Below are 20163 nucleotides of genomic sequence, written 5' to 3'. Positions count from 1 at the left end.
AGTAGTTTTCACAAGTGCAATCAGAGTTTAATGATTTGAATTTTTGATGAGATATGGTTTTGGCGATTCAGAGGAGAAATAACATTTAAGTTATAAAATAGATCAGTGTTTTCATAGAGTTTAAACAATGACAATTTCTAGGAAGTGATCACGATTGTGATGGGATTTAGATGAATTGAAGGACAAGAGAAAACATGAGAAGTTAATTGCTTTAAAAATTATTCCCCAGTTGCTTAAGGATTAATTGATCAAAATGCATTTGAAAAGATGAGACTAATAGCAATAAAGAGAACAAAAAAGTTGTTTTAAAATGTTCAAATAACAATCCATAAAGTAGAGTTTTAAAAGCACTGTAAACTGTAAATCAAATGGATTTGACACTATCTCGTAAGTATATTCGAATCGCGTAAAAGTTTTCTCATGGAGAAGCATTGAGTCTGTTGATTAAAACGTACAATTAATGCTATAAATTAACCTTTTTTGCACAGCATGTGGGATGTGGGATCTTAGTTCCCCAGTCAGGAGTTGAACCTATGCTCCCTGCAGTGGAAGTACAGAGTCTTAACCCCTGGGCCCTAGGGAAGGCCTCCATTCGTTCTTTCTAGTTCAGTAGTTGCGTTGATGGTACTACTGACCTCTAGAGCTTCCTACCAGTTACTTCCTATTCTGTCCTTTGGTGTGATGTCATTGGTGCTTGTGTTGATTCTGTTTTTTAATACTTTTTCTTGAAATTGTCTTCTTATTGGATTATCACAGTCTACTTCAGGGTAATGCTAGCTTAAATCTAGTAAAATATAGAAACTTCGCTCTGATTTTTCTCTCTCCCAGCTTTGTGCTACTGTTGTCTTATATATTACATTTAGATGAGTTATAAATCCAACCAAAAGTGTTATTTTATATAGTCTTTATCTTTTAAAAAAGTTAAATGAGAAAAAAATATGTTTACCTTCTATCTGGCATTTTGTTTTTTTCTTGTGATTTTGTGTTGCCTTCATCTCATCTGGAAAGATTTTCGTTAGTACTTACGGTAAGGCTGGTCTGCTAGCAGAAAACTCAGTCTGTTTTTTTGGAAATGTCTCTATTTCACATTCATGTTTGAAGAATGATGCTGTATGTAAAATTATTGATTGTTCTTGCACATACCATTCTTTTGTTACTTCTTTTTGATCTATTATTTTTTGATGAGGATTTACTTTTAATTTTCATATGTAACTAGCAACTATTGATCTGTTTTATTTCACTGATTCCTTTTACTGTCATCTCAAATCTGCATTGAGTCTCTAGCAAACTTTTCATTTTACTTTTCAATTCTAATAATTGCCTTTTGTTCTTTTAAAATAATTTCTGCTCATTTGTTGAGATGATTTGTTGATTCATTTTTACCATTCATTTTTTGAATTCTCTATATCTGATGTCCTTTTATTATTTAAAATATTTACAACAGCTTCTTTGAAGTATTTGTCTGCTAAATCTCAATCTGGGTGCTCAGAGATATTTCTCATTGCTTTTGTTTTTCTTGAATATTGGTCACTCTTTCCATGTTTCATAATTTTCAGTTTAATACTGGACATTTTAAATAACGTAGAAGAACTGCTGCATTCTGATTTTTAACCCCCGTTTGGAAATTGTTGTTATGTTATCGTTTGGTAACTCACCTGGACTAAATTTCTGAAGTCTGTTTCTTTTGCAGCCACTGATGTTTCTTTCATTGTTTTCTCCTCTGGATTTTATTTTTAAGACTTGTTTCTTATTTGTTACCTGCCTGTCCACATAGTTTAGTGTTCAGCCAAAGATTTTGATAATTGGTTGTGACCAGGTACCTTTATTGGCAAGGTTGTGTTCAGGTGTGCCCTAGCTTTTGTTTTCTTTATTTTTATTTTCTCTTGTGCCCTTTCAGGTCTCTTCTGCATCAGCGTTGGGGCTTAGTAGACAGGGAATGTGCTGCTGACTTGGGCCGCATCTGGTCTTTGCTGCACCTATGTGCAGCCTCTGATCAGTGTGGAATATTTGAGATGTTTACCAAGCCCGCTATGTTTCTCTCACTTTTGTAACTCTGTTAAATCCCTGGTTAGTTCTGGTGTTTTGCTTGCCCCACACAGAATGCTTGCTTCAGACAGCAAAGTTGATGGGTTTCTTTTCACCACTGAGTCACCTTAGGCAGACAAACTTTCCAAATCATTGAGTCCCTGTGACAGTAGTAGCAGATCTGGTTTTCACCATTTGACTCACTGTGTTTAAATGACAGTTTTGTTTAATTTTATAACTGCCTTTAAGATAAGATTTATCTTGTTTTGTCATGCTGGAAGTAAATCTCCAATTATTTGATTTACTTATTTTTATTTCTTAAATATTTTGCTAAGCTCACGTTCCATTTTTTTCTGTGGTAGAAATATGAAAAATAGAAATTTGATTTGGTTTCATTTTATTGTGAATGCTTCAAAAAATTAGGAAGAATTGTTGTTCAGTTTTGCTACTGCTGTGATTAATAGAGTGAGCTGTGGATCCTGGTATAGCTAGTGCATCAGTTTTCTCATCTGTAAAGTGGCCACAATAATACTCCCTGCTTAAGGTTAGTTGTGAAGACTAAATGGATCAAGCATTTAAAATAATGTCTTACACATGTAAGTACTAGATAAATAACTATTTTCACATATGAAATTGTAATTCCTTGACAGTTTGATTCCTAAGTTGTTGCAGATGTATCACTTTAGTAGCTCTCTTTTTCTGCCTTTTAAGTGGTGTTATAATAAATTAAGTTTCTTAACTAAGTAGCAAGCACTTGTCTGTTTACCTGTTTTTCATATACCTGTGTTGATGGAATTTTACTATACTGTAGGTGGTGAGCTTCATTTTCTCCAAATTGGAGGAACCTGTGATGATATTGATGAAGCTGACATTCTAGTGGATGGATCTCTTTCTAAAGGAATAGAACCGTCTTCAGAAGGTTCCAAACCTTTATCAAATCCTTCAAGTCCTGGCATTTCAGGTATGATATTAACTTTTAAAAATGATTTATAAAAAATGCAAATTCTTTCGATGTTCAAAGTTTTCTGAATCACTCTTTTATAATCTAAAACATTATTTCATTTTTTGTAGTCAGTTCTTGGTTACTTTGAGAGTTCATTTCCTTGTTGATATTCTTTTATCAGACTTGTTCTTGTATATTACTTATCACTCTGTTTTCAGTAGTTGGAAAATGTTGTAAACATTAAAATAAGAAATGGTTCTCAACCTGTGGTAAGTTGGCTAGTTTTGGTAAAGTCACCTAAGAGGTAACAACATGATTTTGGTTGTTTAAGAGGCTTTTAGTCTAGTTAGGATGGAACAGAACAATATGAAAGAGTGAAGAATTCACTAAGTAAGTGTAAAGTGACTGGAATGGCTAATATTAATTACTCCTGGAATAAAATGCTGAAAAAACATTCTTGGGGTGATATTTTCAGACCCTCATCACCCCATTGTGGACTTTTCGATAGGTTTGGTTTTGTTTGTTTGCCTTTTCTCCCATCCACCTTCTATACTGCCCCCTGAACTTGTTTTTCAAAAGATGTTATTTTAGCATTGTTATTCCTGTTTAAAAATCTTTACTTGCTCTGTGAACTAAAAACTCTGGTCTTTTGCTCAACCTCCAGTTATTGGAAACTCCACGATTTCTAAAGTGTATTCAGTTTCATGCTCTTCATTTGTTACTAAGCTGTCTTTCCCTGCCCTTGCCCTATACCACGGTCCTTTTGTACTTTGAAGTGCTGATATGTTTTATCCTTGGCACTTACCACACTTTATTCCCCAACCTAACTATTAAAAGAAGCCTAGCATTTAAAAGAAATTTAATGAATCTTTAATGAAAAATGTGTTTAAACTCAAATGTACTCCAAACAGAAATAACACATAAAATGTTTATTTCTTCTTTGTGAATTTGTATATTTAGGTATTTGATCATTCTTCTTTGCACTAAAGGCAAATTTTGAGTGATTACTGGTATAATAAATCTTAATTTTAGTGATGACTTGTGTATATGTAGCAATCTTCACTACCTTATTTAAGGATTTCTCATTCTCAGCACTATTGACATTTCGGACTAGATAATTCTCTGTGGTGGGAGGCCTGTCTTGTGCTGTATTAGCCGTATTTGTAGCTTCTACCTACTCGATTCCAGTAGTAGACACAATTGCCTCCATCCATATGGCCCTTGGGAGGCAAGATTATCCTCTGTTGAGATAAAGTGACTCATGTCTCTTGCTATGTATAATTGGACTTGCTTGTCTTAATTAACTATACAAGTTGGTTTAAAAAGCTAACATACTGAATGTTCTCATATTTTATGGGATATTGGTATAATAATTTTCATATAAAGTCTATAACGTACTCTTTAGTAAAGATGAATTAGGTTATAAACAAGTAAATAATGTAAAGGAGCATTGATATGCTGTTAAATGTTTGCAAACAATATTAATAATTTCAATCACATTTTAAAAAGCTCTAAGCTTTGAGGGCTTCTTAAAAACCCTTTGTTTTTGAACTGTGGTGTTGGAGAAGACTCTTGAGAGTCCCTTGGACTTCAAGGAGATCCAACCAGTCCATCCTAAAGGAAATCAATCCTGAATATTCATTGGAAGGACTGATGTTGAAGCTGAAACTCCAATACTTTGGCCACCTGATGCGAAGAGCTGACTCATTGGAAAAGACACTGATGCTGGGAAAGATTGAGGGCAGGAGAAGGGAATGACATAGGATGAGGTGGTTGGATGGCATCACCAACTCAATGTACATGAGTTTGAGTAAACTCTGGGAGTTGGTGATGGACAGGGAGGCCTGGTGAGCTGCAGTCTGTGGAGTTGCAAAGAGTCAGACATGACTGAGCGACTGAACTGAACTGAACTGAACTGAAGCTTTTGAGGAAAAATATAGTTTGAAGTACACTTATAGTAATTTTATAGAACTAAATGTAAACTTTCTTTGTGAAACTATTCTAAATTTATCAGATTTCATATTTTAGTCTTTAAAAATTTTTTTGTTGTTGTTAATTGAAACAAGTTTTTCAACTTTGTTGTATGAAGGCAATGGCGACCCACTCCAGTACTCTTGCCTGGAAAATCCTATGGATAGAGGAGCCTGGTAGGCTGCAGTCCATGGGGTCGCTGAGTCGGACACGACTGAGCAACTTCACTTTCACTTTTCACTTTCATGCACTGGAGAAGGAGATGGCAACCCACTCCAGTGTTCTTGCCTGGAGAATCCCAGGGACGGGGGAGCCTGGTGGGCTGCCGACTATGGGGTCACACAGAGTCGAACACGACTGAAGTGACTCAGCAGCAGCAGCCTTTTCAAAGATGTGAATACATAAATTTGTAAAAGCAAACTTATCTCTCTGAATCAGGTTGTTACTCTTAAAATACTGGTGTGTATACATGGTATTCTTAAGTACCCTAGAAGTGGAAAAAATGCTGCTTTGAGTTTTTGGTTTGTGTTTTTTTGCCATCAGTATAGTTCTGATTTTTTTTTAAATTATTTTTTAACAGAGTAAAATGGAGCAGGTATTGTGTACTTGCAGATGTTTAACATTTTATTTTGTAAATAACAGTGTAAAAGACGATTATTCATGTCAGTCAGGGCTTACATTTCAGCATCACTCCTTTTGTTGTCCTTGTTAATCTGGAACTCATTAAATCTCAGTCAGGGCTCTTCTGAGGTTGATTTTGGATTTCTCCAATAATAAGTTCCCTTTCTATAATTTGAAATATCTGAGGTGGATTTTTCTTATGCCTGTATGGACTCCGTGCTAGTTACTTTAGCCTACATTATTAACTTAGGCTATTTGACAAATGTTGTAATTGATTAGACAAAAACATGGATTAAAATTCCTTTCTTTTAAAACCAATTTCAAACTCTGCATTCACTGTTATTAAGGAGTTGATTTATTGGTGGACCAGCCATTCACCGTTGACATCTTGACATCTCTAGTGGAGCTAACCCGCTTTGAAACTCTGACTCCACGGTTTTCAGCTACTGTTCCACCATGCTGGGTGGAGGTTCAACAAGAACAGCAGCAAAGGAGGCATCCTCAACATTTGCATCAGCAGCATCACGGGGATGCTGCTCAGCATACTAGAACTTGGAAACTACAGACTGACAGGTAAAACATTCTTCCAAGGTATTTAAATTCAGTTTAATTTTATAACTTAAGTTCATCTTATAGTAACAACATAGAATTATTATTATATGTTACTCTTTCTGTTAACTTTTACATGTTAACAGTTTTGTTTGTTTCATTTGTCACCTTGGTTTTAGAAATTCCTATATTCTTTTTTTTAAAAAAATATTTATTTTTGGCTGTGCTGGGTCTTCGTTGCTGCGTGGACTTTGTAGTTGCGGCTAGGGGCTACTCTGTAGTTGTGGTGTGTGGGCTTCTCGTTGCGATGGCTTTTCTTGTTGTAGTTCATGGACTTTAGGGTGTGTGGGTGTCTGTAGTTGTGGTACATGATCTCAGTAGTTGTGATTCCCAAACTTTAGGTTACAGATTCAATAGTTTTGACTCATGGACTTAGTTTCTCCATGGCATGGTGGGATCTTCCTTGATGAGGGATTGAACCAGTGCCTCCTGCTTTACCACTGAACCATCGAGGAAGCCTGGAAATTCCTGTATGCTTGTTCTTAGTTGTAGGATAAAATCCTGAGAGTAATCCAGCCTTCCAGTTAGTTAGTTAAATAGATCTGTAGATTGTATGACTAAATATTTAAATGTCTGTTTTGTACAGGTACTTTTTGTTGTTGTTGTTATTGAAGTGTAGTTGGTTTACAGTGTGTTAAGTTTCAGCGGTACAGCAGAGTGAATCAGTTATACATATACCCACTCTCTTTTTAAAGATTCTTTTCCCATATAGGACATTACAGAGTATTGCGTAGAGTTCCCTGTGCTATATGGCTACATAGTAGTGTGTACATGTTAATCCCAGTCTCCCAGTTGTGCAGGTACTTTGGAAGTTACTAGTAAAATGGCTCTTAGGAAATTTACATTCTAGTGGTGATAGACAGGCAGTTAAGACAGATATCTACTATGTCATATAGTCATAAAAGCTTTGAAACACATTAAAACAGAATGGCAATAGAGTTGTTGGGTGTACATCTCTGTGAGAGAAAATGTGTGTGATATTTTTATATAAGGGGTCTCAGAAAGGCTTCCATGAGGACATTAATTTGGAGACAATAAAAAGTACAGAGATCCTGAGGAGTACATGTTATGAATTTTAGGAGGAGCATGGAGGCTACTGGTTAAGTGCAATGAACATGGAAGAGAGTGATAGGAAGTGAGATCAAAGGAAATAGTTGATCATGAATGTCTTTATAGGCCACAGTGAGACTTTTACCTTGAGTGAGATGGGAAGGTGTTAGATAGTTTTGAATTTAGGAGTGATGCGATATAATTTATGTATTAGAAGGATATACTAAGACTACTGTGTTGATAGTATATGAGTGGTTGTGGTGTGTGTATTAGAGGGAAGAGGCAGGAGCAAGAATTCTAACTTGAATGCTGTTGTGGTAATTCAGATAATCATGATGGTGGTGATGGTGAATTGGACCATGATGATAATTGACAGAGGCATTGAGAATCGTGGTCAGATACAGCTTGGAGGTAGAAAGAATCGTAAATGCTGATGTACGGAGTGTCTGGTGTGAGTAAGAATTGTTAGGGATGACTAATGTTTTGGACTGAGCGCGTTAAAAAATGGAATTTCTTTTTACAGCTTTTAGAGTTGGTTATCAAGTAGTTTGGGGTTATTTATGTTAAATTTGAGATACCTAATAGGCATTTGGATTTGAATCTGAAATTTAGTGGAGGAATTTTACTTTTCAGCACATATACAGAATTTAAAATCAGAGGATGGACATGTATAAGAAATACAAAATGTTCTTATTTTAAAATACAAATTCCTGTGACCCCACTCTTAGAATCAGAGTGGGCCCATAAGTCTGCACATAATTCTGATGCACAGTAGTTCACACTTAGAGGAACAAGGGCTTTTTTGAGTGTACAGTGCCCAAGGTAGGTATGGATTCCTGAGGTATGATTCTTCATTGCCCTAAGTTTAACCTTTCTCAGTAGAACTGCTTGTCTTCTCCCCTAATCCCACTGAGAAGCATTCAGTTTTGTTGGCGACTACACATCAGAGAAAGGTAATATAAGTGATAAGATGGTTACAGCTAAAGAAAGATTTCACTGTATCATTTTCTCCCTTATTTGACAGCAACAGCTGGGATGAACATGTATTTGAATTGGTTCTGCCTAAAGCTTGTATGGTTGGACATGTGGACTTTAAATTTGTTTTGAACTCAAATATCACCAATATTCCACAGATACAAGTGACACTGCTGAAAAATAAAGCTCCAGGCTTAGGGAAAGTCAATGGTAAGATGGATCAAAATTTGAAGATTTTGGTTTCTTAAAAAAACTCATTTTCAACTTGGCTGTCTAGTTTTGACATCCCTTCTTGCTCCCACACCCCTGTGCTCTTTTCCTTCCTTTTTTTTGTGGTTCTGTTTAGAGAAGTTTATACAGAGAACATTGAAGAACTTTTCAGTAACTCTTTGTTGTTCAGAATTGCATAAATTTGAGTAATTTAATTATGGTTTTAGGCAGTTAGTTCCTTTGTGAGTTAGTTTCACTTTTAGCATTACTGGACTTAACGCATTTCTCTTTGTGAGAAGGAGACTTGTTTGTAAAAAGAACTTTTGTATGGAATGCATATATTCTTTTAAGGTTATTAGTAAAACTCAGAATGTAATGCCAGAAATATATTCATCTTTATTTATCTTTCTTACTAGCTCAGCACTTGATATATTGAGTTATTAAAATAGATTATACATACTTGACATATTTGGAACTAGACGTTATTTCTCAGTGTTTTGATCTTAATAGGTTAATTTAAAAGACTAGAGATAATTTCAGAGTAAAAGGCTACTTCACACCAGGGATAAAAACATTGAAACCTGAATAATTTCCTATTTTATAAATATGTATGTATGTGTTTGTGTATATATATGTGTTTGTGTGTATATATGTGTGTGTTTGTGTGTATGTGTGTGTGTATACTTTTGAATCATGACAGATTCAGATTTAATTGGTGTAGGACTTAGGTAGTGGTATTTTTAAAACTCTGCAGGCAGTGTACTGTATAGCCTAGGGTAAGAATTCTTGGTTTAGTGGCTAGCAGATTATTTCTTCAGGTGAATATTTTACCACCTTTAAAAGAGAAGAGAGTATAAAGCACTTGAATCTAATTTTCTTCCTCTGCTAACAACCATTTTAAAAATCACTGTAGTTCCCAATTTAATGGAGAATTTTAGAATTTTAGGCACATAGATCATTGATATTAAGCAACATTAAGTTTACTAATATTTTTATCCTCTAGAAACAGCAGTAGATAGGCAGATCACCTTTCCTTTGTCTCCAGCTCTTAACATTGAAGTGGAACAAAATGGGAAACCGTCCCTGGTTGATTTGAATGAAGAAATGCAGCACATGGATGTAGAGGAATCACAGTGTGAGTTAAATTACAGAGCTGTTGTCCATGACAGTAAAAGGAGTAGTGATCCAAATGCATCCTACTGGGCAAAGATTTCTTTATGGCTTGCAAAAACATGGTTTTAAGAACACAATTAAAAATAACCTATAATTCTGCTTTGGCAATATGCTTTGATTTTCAGCTCATCTTAGTGAACACAGCTGTGCTAATACTTGCATTCTTGTTTTTTAATATCTTGAGATTTGAAATCATGTCATGGTTTTATAATTTTTTTTTTTTTTTGAAAATCAAGGTGAATGTAGATAATATGGGAATGAAAAACAGCATAATATATCAGATAATGATTATAGTTCCTTAGCATGATAGCAAATTTTATTTCAACACATTCTAAGTATGGAATTTTGTGTGGTGCTGTTATATGTAAATGGGATGGATATTTGCTTATTAAATATTACATTTTAAATTACACACTAATTTAAAAGAAAAATGTGTATTTTTCTTTTTAGGTCTTAGATTATGTCCATTTTTAGAAGATCATAAAGAAGACATTCTCTGTGGGCCAGTATGGCTTGCTAGTGGCCTTGATCTGTCGGGGCATGCTGGGATGTTGACGTTAACAAGTCCCAAACTTGTTAAAGGTGAAGTAACATGTTTTACAAAAGCAGAATAAATAGTCCCACAGTTGTAAAAGTAGATTTTTAAAAAAATTATTTTTCCTGATTTCAGAAAAATAAGATACTGTTTTTGAGGGGACTTTTCTTGAATGATTCCATCAGTTTCATGGTAGCTGAGGTAATTTCCTACCATAAGTGACTATTGTTATGTGAAACTTAAGATCCTACGTTCTGTGTCCTGAGGGTCTCAGTGCTTTTTGAAAAAGCACAAAGAAGATGAAGGTAGTATGATTTAGCTTGTTATACAGAATTCTTCCAAATAACCAATCATTATGTTCTGGGATGTTTGCCTTTTCCATCAATTTAGTCCTGTGTTTTCAGGGTGTTTGTTGTATATTGTTATAATATTTTCTCTTAAGGGTTTTTTTATAGAGGAGTTTTGAAAGTATTAGATGTAATGATGTGTCTTAAACACAAGTTACAATGTATATTTTATCTTATGTCTGTAAGATATTAGATGTTGCGGTAGTAAGACGTTTATGTCACCTTTATATCTCACGGGTGAATTAAAAAATCCAAGTGAGACACCTCGATCATTAAAGTAAACTTGGAGGTGAGAAGGCTGTGGAGATCCTTCTGTAAACCAAGAAAATATCAGACCACCTAAATAACAACTGTTTTAATTTGTATGCATTCCCTTTATAATGTTTGTCCCCATTCACACACTTCCCTTTAGTTACAGACACAGTATGTACACAAGCTTGATTGTACTCCCTTGACTACATCTTTTTCATTCATTAAGTTTATGACACCCTGTAATTTGTTAGGTTACATACTAGGTTATAGTGGTGAGCAAAACTGTGTAATAACTGTATAATAACATCTCTGGAAGTTAAGTTGCTGCTGCTAAGTCGCTTCAGTCGTGTCCGACTCTGTGCGACCCCAGAGACGGAAGCCCACCAGGCTCCCCCGTCCCTGGGATTCTCCAGGCAAGATCACTGGAGTGGGTTGCCAACTTCAATTGCTGAAAGTGTAAGTTAGTTGTGTTAAATGAGAATGTGAAACTTAAAATCTTTTTTTTTTTTTAAACTTAAAATCTTACATGAAAATTAAAATGTTGGCTTTGACAAAATTGTATGTGTGTGTGTGTTAGTTGCTCAGTCGCATCCGACTCTTTGCGACCCCATGGACTGCAGCCCACCAGGCTCCTCTGTCCATGAGATTGACAAAATTGGGGATAGATTATATAATGTGTATTTCAAAAGTCTCAATAATGTAAAAGTGTTAGTTTTCCTAGAATTTAGTAGAAGTGACTATTCTTCTCTTCAAATTCCTAGAACTTTGAACTGGAGAAAATGATTGCTAAATTTGTAAAAGGATGATGTGGGCCAAAGATATGTAGAAAAAGAAAACTGAAAAGGAGGGTCTTAAGACATTTTAGAACCTAGATTAGTGCAGCAGTAAGAAGAATACAACAGTGCATGCCAGCACAGTAGTCAGGCAGGTCAGCGGCAAACAACAGAGGTAGCTTTTGTAATCACAGAAGGATTTCATACCTGCTTAGGCAGCAGCTTATGGGTTGTTCATGGGTATGTTAGTTTGAAGGTATTTTGTCAATTAATTTTACATATAGATTGTATGTTATGATTTCAACTTAGTTAAAATATATAAAACATAAACCAGTGATAATAACTAATATTTATTGAATGCTTCCTTTTGCCATGCAGTTATAAGTGTTTTAATTACCTTTGGGGTAGGTACTATTATTATTTTTACTCACTTTTGAAGAAACTGGACCATGGAAAGTTTAATTTGTCACATGGCTAATAAAATGGCAGAACCATTATCAGACCCAGATAGTGACTCCAAAGCCTGTGCTTTTTAAAGTGTGTAATACTTTAATGCTATGTATGTATGCATGCACATGTGTGTGTGTGCCTACATGCATAAAAGCCTGGATGGATACACATATTGATACATCGTTATTTTGGGCGGTGATTCAGTGACAGACAGTGTTTTCTGTTTCTTCTATAGTTCACAAAATTTCTGTGGTTGAAATGAATAACTTCTTTGGGATAAAACATGCCAGGTGTCAGAACTTTCTATATTATGCTGTTCATACAACTGCTGTGCTTTTTGTTCGTTTGCTGCCGATGTGTATGAAGGTTATTTAGCCATATTATATGCAAGCAGTATAATTTGAAAATTCTGGCCAAGTGTATTTTTCTTTCTGTGGAGTTAATTATTTAGCTTACTCTGTGAAGACAAAAAGCAGTTTTGCTTTTTGGTGATTGAATAATTTATCCCATTCTGCACCACTCATCTAGGTATGGCAGGAGGAAAATATCGTTCATTTTTGATCCATGTCAAGGCAGTGAACGAAAGAGGAACAGATGAGATCTGTAATGGTGGTATACGTCCTGTAGTAAGACTTCCATCCCTAAAACACCAGAGTAACAAGGGATATTCACTTGCTTCACTCTTGGCAAAAGTTGCAGCAGGCAAGGTGTGAAACATTATCATTTTAAACTGTAACATGCTGGTTTTATTTATTTACTTATTTTTTAATTGAAGGATAATCGCTTTACAGAATTTTATAAACTGTTACATGCTGTTTTAAACATTATAGTTGAGGTTTGATACACTCTTGGAAGTAGCATACCCCATAATTAATTTTTTTTAATGGATAACTTGGTTTGTTTATAGCTTTTCTCTGCAGCAAGTTAAAAAAAATATAATGAAGGAGAAAATATTTACATTAACTTTAAGCTTTTTTTTATAAAGTATATTCATTGGGGAGTGATTGCTAGCAGGCACTTGCCTTAATAATTATTTTGGACCATAATGCTTATTTCCTTGTGTGTAAGAATTTGTTTCTGTGCCCTTTACTGGTAACACACCACTTTTTTTTTTTTTTTTGTAAACATTTGGGAGGCTGCAGGAAGAGAAGTAAGTTGAGAATTGATTTCAGAGATATATCATAATTTTCATGTTCATTTTCTACAACTAGCTGTATATCATGCAGTTTCTTCGTACTTGTTTGATCTTGGACTTTCCTGAGCACTAGAGATTTTGTTTCTCTATTATCATTATCCATAAGCAACAGTAGAAATAATCAGTAACACCAGCCATCTTATATTTGTATAGGTCTTCCAATTTTTCAAGAACTTCTGTGTACTTTATCTGATTTAAGCCCCAAAATAACTCTTGAGGTAGGCAGAGCAGGTGCTGTTACTCCACTTTTTCATATTTTAAGTGAGGGAATGTTAGACACTGGGGAGCTGACATAGCTCATAGACCAGTAGCTGGGACTGAGACTCAAGACTTTGGCTTGATAATCTTTATTCACTGGGCTATTACCTTTAAGCAGTGACTATGTCTCTTCCACTGTTACAATTTTATCACAATGGAGTAAATTAGTCATTTACTGAATATGAGGGTAAAAGCTATCATTTTAGTTTGAGTTATGTTTTGGTAGTCATAGTTCAGTTATATTCTTTTATTTATAAACTTTAATGGTAAATAACTTTTTGTTTCATTTATTCATTCAATTACTTATTTTTGTATGTTCAGGAAAAATCCTCTAATGTTAAAAATGAAAATACAAGTGGCACCCGTAAATCTGAAAACCTCCGGGGCTGTGACTTACTTCAAGAAGTCTCAGTTACCATCCGAAGATTTAAGAAAACTTCAGTTTCTAAGGAAAGGTAACCTCATTTTCTTCTACTGTTCTTAAGTAATAGGAGTACAAAGGAAGACTTTGCAGTAAATATATCAATATCCACAAAATTTTAAAATCGTAACTTTTACTTGAAAATTTTTATTTGCTTTTCATTTCTCTTAAGCGCTTATGTCATTGATGGTATATATTGTCTTTTCACTTCATTGGTTTATCCTTGGTCTTCATGTAGTGCTAGATAATTTTCAAAAGTTCTTTTTTTTTTTTAATTGTAATATTCATGATTCTAAATGAAATATTTGATGTCCAACCAGGTTGAAATAGCTTTATTTTTCTCTTTTGATTATTAATGTATTTATGTATATGTGTGTGTGTATGTGTATATATATCCATATATATATTTTTTTTTTTTTTTTGGTAGAGTGCAGCGATGTGCCATGTTGCAGTTTTCAGAATTTCATGAGAAGCTTCTCAACACTTTGTGTAGAAAAGCAGATGATGGCCAAATCACAGAACATGCCCAGAGTCTTGTGTTAGATATTCTTTGTTGGTTAGCTGGAGTACATTCAAATGGACCTGGAAGGTTAATAAGATTTTATTTACCACAGATTGCCCTTTGGATGTTATGATTGGAAGTTCAGCATGAGCCTAAATGCCTGCTATTGTTTTGCAGCTCAAAGGAAGGAAATGAAAGCCTGCTTTCAAAAACACGAAAATGTCTTTCAGACATTGTACGTGTTTGTTTCTTTGAGGCAGGACGAAGCATAGCCCACAAGTGTGCTCGATTTCTAGCCTTGTGCATCAGGTTGGTGATTTTAAGTCGAAGATATACTTTGTAGGTGCTCCTGTAGTTTGGCAGGTGATACCTTGTGTCTAGGGTCATTTGGTTCTTGTTGAACATATGTATAACGTAAGTGGATTTTTGAGGATTATTGAGATCCTAGGGAAAAAAATTTGGGGTGTTTTGGGCAAAATGTCACGTTAAATCAAGTAGTAAAAGAATTCAGCTGGGCTTCTCTGCTTATTAGAAGATTTGGGGGAGTTTGGTAAGGGGAGCTCTTCCCTCACTTTCGCTCCCACTATCCCTGATTGTCTTTGGATTCTTCACCTGAGGCCTTTATTACCGGTTATGTCCGTTTGCCCAGACTTATTTGCAGCATTGTGCAGATCACTTTCTCTAAACCCTGAAACTATCTAGGAAATGTTTAAAATTAATAGTCTGTATTCACTGTACCAGCTTTTTAACTCTTTTGGGTTTAAAAAAAAAAGAGTGGTTTATTGCATAAGAAAACAGTTATAAAGACCCTTAGTATAGTCAGCCCCTACTGTCTTTCTGCACGTTTACAGGGCTTTGAGGCAGGTTTTTTTCAGTCTGTATGAACACATTTAAAGATTAAGAGTAATACACCATGTTTAGAATTAATTACCTTGAGTAATATATTTAAACTTTTTCTTTTAAATTTTTTTTCAGTAATGGCAAGTGCGACCCATGTCAACCTGGATTTGGATCTGTTCTGTTGAAGGCCTTACTTGATAATATGTCATTTTTACCCGCAGCAGCAACTGGTGGTATGTGAAACTTGTTCAGTCATAAGTAACTCTAACTTTAGGAATTATCTCACAGTATGTTTAAGATTGTTTAATAACTTTTGTTTTTTCTCAATTAGTCTTCTTTTTCTCTGTAGCTTGTCTGTTTTTTAAGGGGTTTTAAATAGTGATTGGATAGGCAGTACTCTTTTTGATACTATTTTTAGGAAAAAGTTAGTGGGAGATTTAAGTAAATAATCAGGTCATCTCAATTCATACATTTTGTGGAGTTCCTTAAAATAATTGAGTTGTTTGGTTGTTTAGTGATGGTAGATCAGATGTTACAAACTAAAACATCTGTAAGTACCAGAGATGTCATAAATTAGTTAAATGATCCATACACATATTGTGTATGAATGGTAGGGTCTGTGGCAAATTGGAATTTTCTGAAAGGGACCAGTGAGTTTTTTTTTTTTTACAGCACCTAAAAACTGTGGAAATGCCATTCAAGAGTGAATGTAGTTATCAGGTAGGAATTTACTATGAAGGGCTACTGCTTTGCCCTTTACCTAGTGTTATTATTTAATTTTTTTTTTTTTTGGAAGACATTTCTCACAGTCTTTTATTTCATAAATAACCAATCCATTCAAAAAGTTATCTCCTATTCCACAAGAATTTGACGTTTGTGGTGTACCAGAAAAAAAGCTTGCTTAAAGTTAGTTGATAAATGGTTGTTGCTGCCGCTCAGTTCGGTCCCCATGGTCACTTTGTGACCCCACGGACTCTTGCCTGCCAGGCTCCTCTGTCCATGGCATTTTCCAGGCAAGAATACTGGGGTGGGTTGCCATTTCCTACTCTAGGGGATCTTCCCAGCTGAGAAATTGAACCCGCGTCTCTTGTGTCTCCTGCATTGGCAGGTGAATACTTTACCACTGTGCCACCTGGGAAGCCTGATAAATGGCTATTTTATCCGTATCTTAATTTAGACAAAGAATCCCTTTCTATTTACCTTGAACATATATTGACTAAAACTATAAACTCTTTTGTTACATAGAGTAGAATGTTTTGGACTTGGTTGCTCTCTGTGATAGTTTCTGGTGTTTAAAACAGTTTCTTGAAGATACTGTTAGAGGTTGGGTGCTTAAATTATGGGGTGTACTTAGTACTCAGATATCTCAAGTTTTATAAAAGAGTTAAAATACATGATCGTGAACACCTTTTACGATCACCTTTGATCTATATCTAACTGGCAATATAGAATGACTACACTTCATTCACTTGCTAAAGTATGTTATTTGTAGTTCATTGCCATCTATTGTTTTTGAAATTTTTAGTACAGAGAAAGAGTATTTTAGGAAAGATTGTTTGAAGGGTCTGACATGTCCACTTTTCTGGCTATTCTAAAATGTCCCTTAGAATCATCTCACTTTGTTGAAAACCTAAATGACTAGGTTGACTTTGTACACTTCTCAAAAATATAATGCGATTCTTTGTCAGCATCCTCTTAAAGTCCTCTAGGGAGTTAGTCCTTCTTTGTAATTTGCCCTTACAGATTTTCTTTCCAGAAAATCATTCTAGAAAAAGAGGACATACTCATAAATGTGAAATCTGAAGTTTTCTTTGTGAAGGAGAAATGAGGAAAAGAAATCTTGATTTGTTGTTGTTGCTTTCAGGTTCTGTCTATTGGTATTTTGTCTTACTGAATTATGTTAAAGACGACGATCTGGCTGGGTGCAGCACTGCCTGTGCATCTCTGCTTACTGCTGTGTCCAGGCAGTTACAGGACAGGTTAACACCAATGGAGGCTTTGCTTCAGACAAGGTATTTAACTTTTGAAATGACTAATGATGGGCCTTTCTGGATATGGTACTACCTTTGCACAGAATTGTTATGATATATATTTGCTTAATGTTTTCTTTCCCTCTATTTTCTCTGAGAATAATTCCCTTTAACAACTTTGGAAGTCCTGGAGATGATAGTTGGAAGGCTAACTATATTAAAATTCTTTATAAGTGGTGTTTCTTGCTAGTGGGAAAAAACACTTAAGGTACTTTGATTCTTCGTTGTTAAAACTTTGTAAGGTGAAATTGTGTAAATCATGTATTGCCCTTAACTAGTATTCTTTATGTGCCATTTTATTTTCTAAAACTTAAACATAATGAAATAAGAAATATCTAAAGGTTAGATTTGAGTTATTTTGAAGTAGTGTGTCACTTTTATAATCATCTTTATTGATTAGAAATCTTGATTTTGATGAAATGTTACTGAAAACCTTTATATCTTCTACTGACTCAATGTCATTGAAAGCCTCTTTTTTTTGATTCAGTCTACTGATGAAGGTTCAGTCTTGGTTCATTAGATACCAGCTTAATTGAAATCACATTTATTGAGTCTCTGAACTATATCTTTTGGAGCATAGGTTTGCAGGGAACACAGTTCAGTGAATTTGAGTTAAATGTGGTTAGTGTCTCCTTCTGCCCTGTGTAAAAACTGCTTTTGAAGTGAAGTCTCTCAGTCGTGTCTGACTCTTTCCGACCCCATGGACTGTAGCCTACCAGGCTCCTCCCTCCATGGAATTTTCCGGGCAGGAGTACTGGAGTGGCTTGCCATTTACTTCTCCAGGAGATCTTCCTGACTCAGGGACTGAACCCAGGTCTCCCGCATTTTAGGCAGACGCTCTACCGTCTGAGCCACCAGGGAAGTCCTAAAGCTACGTAAATAGATAATTTATTAATTAGATGACTGACAGGAAAATCGCTAGGACCTTGTTTTATCTTTCAGATACGGATTGTATAGTTCACCATTTGATCCAGTCCTCTTTGATTTGGAGATGAGTGGCTCTTCTTGTAAAAATGTGTACAACAGCAGCATTGGTGTCCAGTCTGATGAAATTGATTTGTCAGATGTCCTTTCAGGTAGTAAAATGTTTGATTAAAGGAATTTCTGAATTTTTTATCTTGGGTTTAAGATACCATCGATTTTTAGTAGATTGTAGTTATTCCGTTCTGTCTTTGGGAACTAAAAGTTTCTGGAACTTAACTTTTGTGTCTGTGAATCATTAAAGTATTTGCTTTGTTTCTCAACTCCCCCATCAAAAAATATTGATGTTCTTTTTCACAGGGTTGCAAACTTGGGTTTTTTTTTGTTTGTTTGTTTTTTTGTGTGTTTCATTATGTTAGTATGACTTTAATGTTAATAGACTAAAATTTGTTTATTTGCTGTAGTCTTTCCAATTTTATTTGGAAATATTATTTCATATTAAAGAAAATAAAATTAATATATGCTTTTTTAGTAAGCAAAGATGCAGAAAGAAAAAATAATTTTCTGCATCTTCTGTCATACTGTTCTGAGGTAAACGTGGTACACAGTGTTACATGTATTCTTGGATGCACTTCTAAAGAATGTGCGTTTAGGACTGAATATATAACACTATTTGTATAATCTCTTCAGATGCTAGAGTTTGGTGTTTTTTGTTTTTGTTAGGACAATGATCACTTTATTTTTTGTTTTCTTCCATCTTATTGAACTTATTACAAGTGTTACTAGTAAACCAAAATGTTAAAAAATTTACTTGTAAACATGATAATTACCATGTTAAATTTAAGTAAGTTGGGGGGTTAGTCTCAGTTTTGTTTAAATTTAGTTATGAATTGTGAAAAAAGCAAAAGAGAAAAATAAAATACAGAAATAAAATGCAAAATATCTCAACTTTAACCTCTCTATTCTCTTAGGTTACCATTGTTAACAGAATGTTTAGCTATTTAGACTTGTTTGCTACATGTGTTTATGAGCATTTTTAATGAAAGAGATTATACATCTGGTCTTCTTGCTTTTTAATGAATTACTCTGTTTGATGACTTAGGCTCTGATTACCTCATGCCAGTGTGTGTCTAAGTGACATGTCAAATTATGAGTAGACCTCAGAGGTGGGGTTAGAACTAGACCTATAGATGCTTCCTGTACACTTTAGGATAGAATGAAATTTGTTACAGAGAAACTGTAAAGAGAAGACCATAAAGCTCAGGCCAAGCCAGGGGGTTGGTTAAATACACAAGAGCAGCCATATTCATTGTAAAATGACTATTCATCTACATACGAATGTCTCAGTTTTTTATTCTTCACCATCAGACCTTCTGCAGCATTTCCTTTTTCAGTTAATGGCATCTGTGGCACAAAACAGAAATGTGAACTGTATCCTCTCTTTCTCATCCTCCACATCGGGGCTACCATCTGATCCTATCTATTTTTCTACCAACCTGTATTTACAATTTGCCCATTCTCTTACGTCTCACAATCACAAGATTATTGTCCAGGTCACAGTTGTCTTGAACCTGGACTAAAAAATAACTTTCCAACTGGTTATTCTGCATCTGTTCTTGGCTCAAACTTCTGTTCATACTTTACAGTGCAATGATTGCAGTCATTTTTTAATGTAAACCTGATCTGATTACTCTCTCTTCTTAAGATATTTTTCATGTCTTCCCAAGATTGTACCATCCAAAGTCTGTAATATAGCATAGATGATCTAGTATGCTCTGACTTTTTCCCTTCCCCTGTTAGTTTTCTTTTTGTGGTCCTGTGATTCTCAAAGTGTTGTCCATAGGCTCTCTCAGGGTCCCTGAATCTTTTCAGGGAGTCCATGGATCTACTGTTTTCCTATCTGCCCTTTTCACTGCATAGATTTTTGTACTGATTGTTTGAAAGCATGATGATCTTCCCCATACACTTAAGAGTCAGAAGCATGATGGTTTTACTTAGAAATATTTTTGATGAAATAGTTAAAATCACTATTTTTATTCAGTTTTGAACTCAGGAGTACACA

General features: G+C 34.9%; 1 protein-coding gene across 8 annotated transcripts in view; it reads left to right on the top strand.

Annotated features, from left to right (window-relative positions):
* BIRC6 (baculoviral IAP repeat containing 6) overlaps window positions 1-20163 on the top strand; it is a 216187-nt gene that overhangs the window by 59262 nt on the left and 136762 nt on the right. For 5 of the 8 annotated variants that reach the window (XR_011466116.1, XM_070379759.1, XM_070379755.1 and 2 more), the window contains exons 11-22: window positions 2837-2986; window positions 5908-6133; window positions 8244-8404; window positions 9408-9539; window positions 10028-10159; window positions 12463-12641; window positions 13709-13842; window positions 14236-14397; window positions 14488-14619; window positions 15286-15383; window positions 17015-17162; window positions 18123-18256. Coding sequence is in view for 7 of the 8 variants with exons in the window: in XM_070379759.1 (XP_070235860.1) it covers window positions 2837-2986; window positions 5908-6133; window positions 8244-8404; window positions 9408-9539; window positions 10028-10159; window positions 12463-12641; window positions 13709-13842; window positions 14236-14397; window positions 14488-14619; window positions 15286-15383; window positions 17015-17162; window positions 18123-18256 (1788 nt within the window). In the remaining variant the exon portion in view is untranslated. The remainder of the gene's footprint in view (window positions 1-2836; window positions 2987-5907; window positions 6134-8243; window positions 8405-9407; window positions 9540-10027; window positions 10160-12462; window positions 12642-13708; window positions 13843-14235; window positions 14398-14487; window positions 14620-15285; window positions 15384-17014; window positions 17163-18122; window positions 18257-20163) is intronic. The other 3 variants (XM_014477364.2, XM_070379758.1, XM_070379760.1) reach the window with 2 other exon arrangements.

The sequence above is a fragment of the Bos mutus genome, chromosome 11 (assembly GCF_027580195.1).
Source record: "Bos mutus isolate GX-2022 chromosome 11, NWIPB_WYAK_1.1, whole genome shotgun sequence".
Taxonomy (NCBI): Eukaryota; Metazoa; Chordata; class Mammalia; order Artiodactyla; family Bovidae; genus Bos; species Bos mutus.
This window is presented reverse-complemented; position numbering and strand designations above follow the sequence as displayed.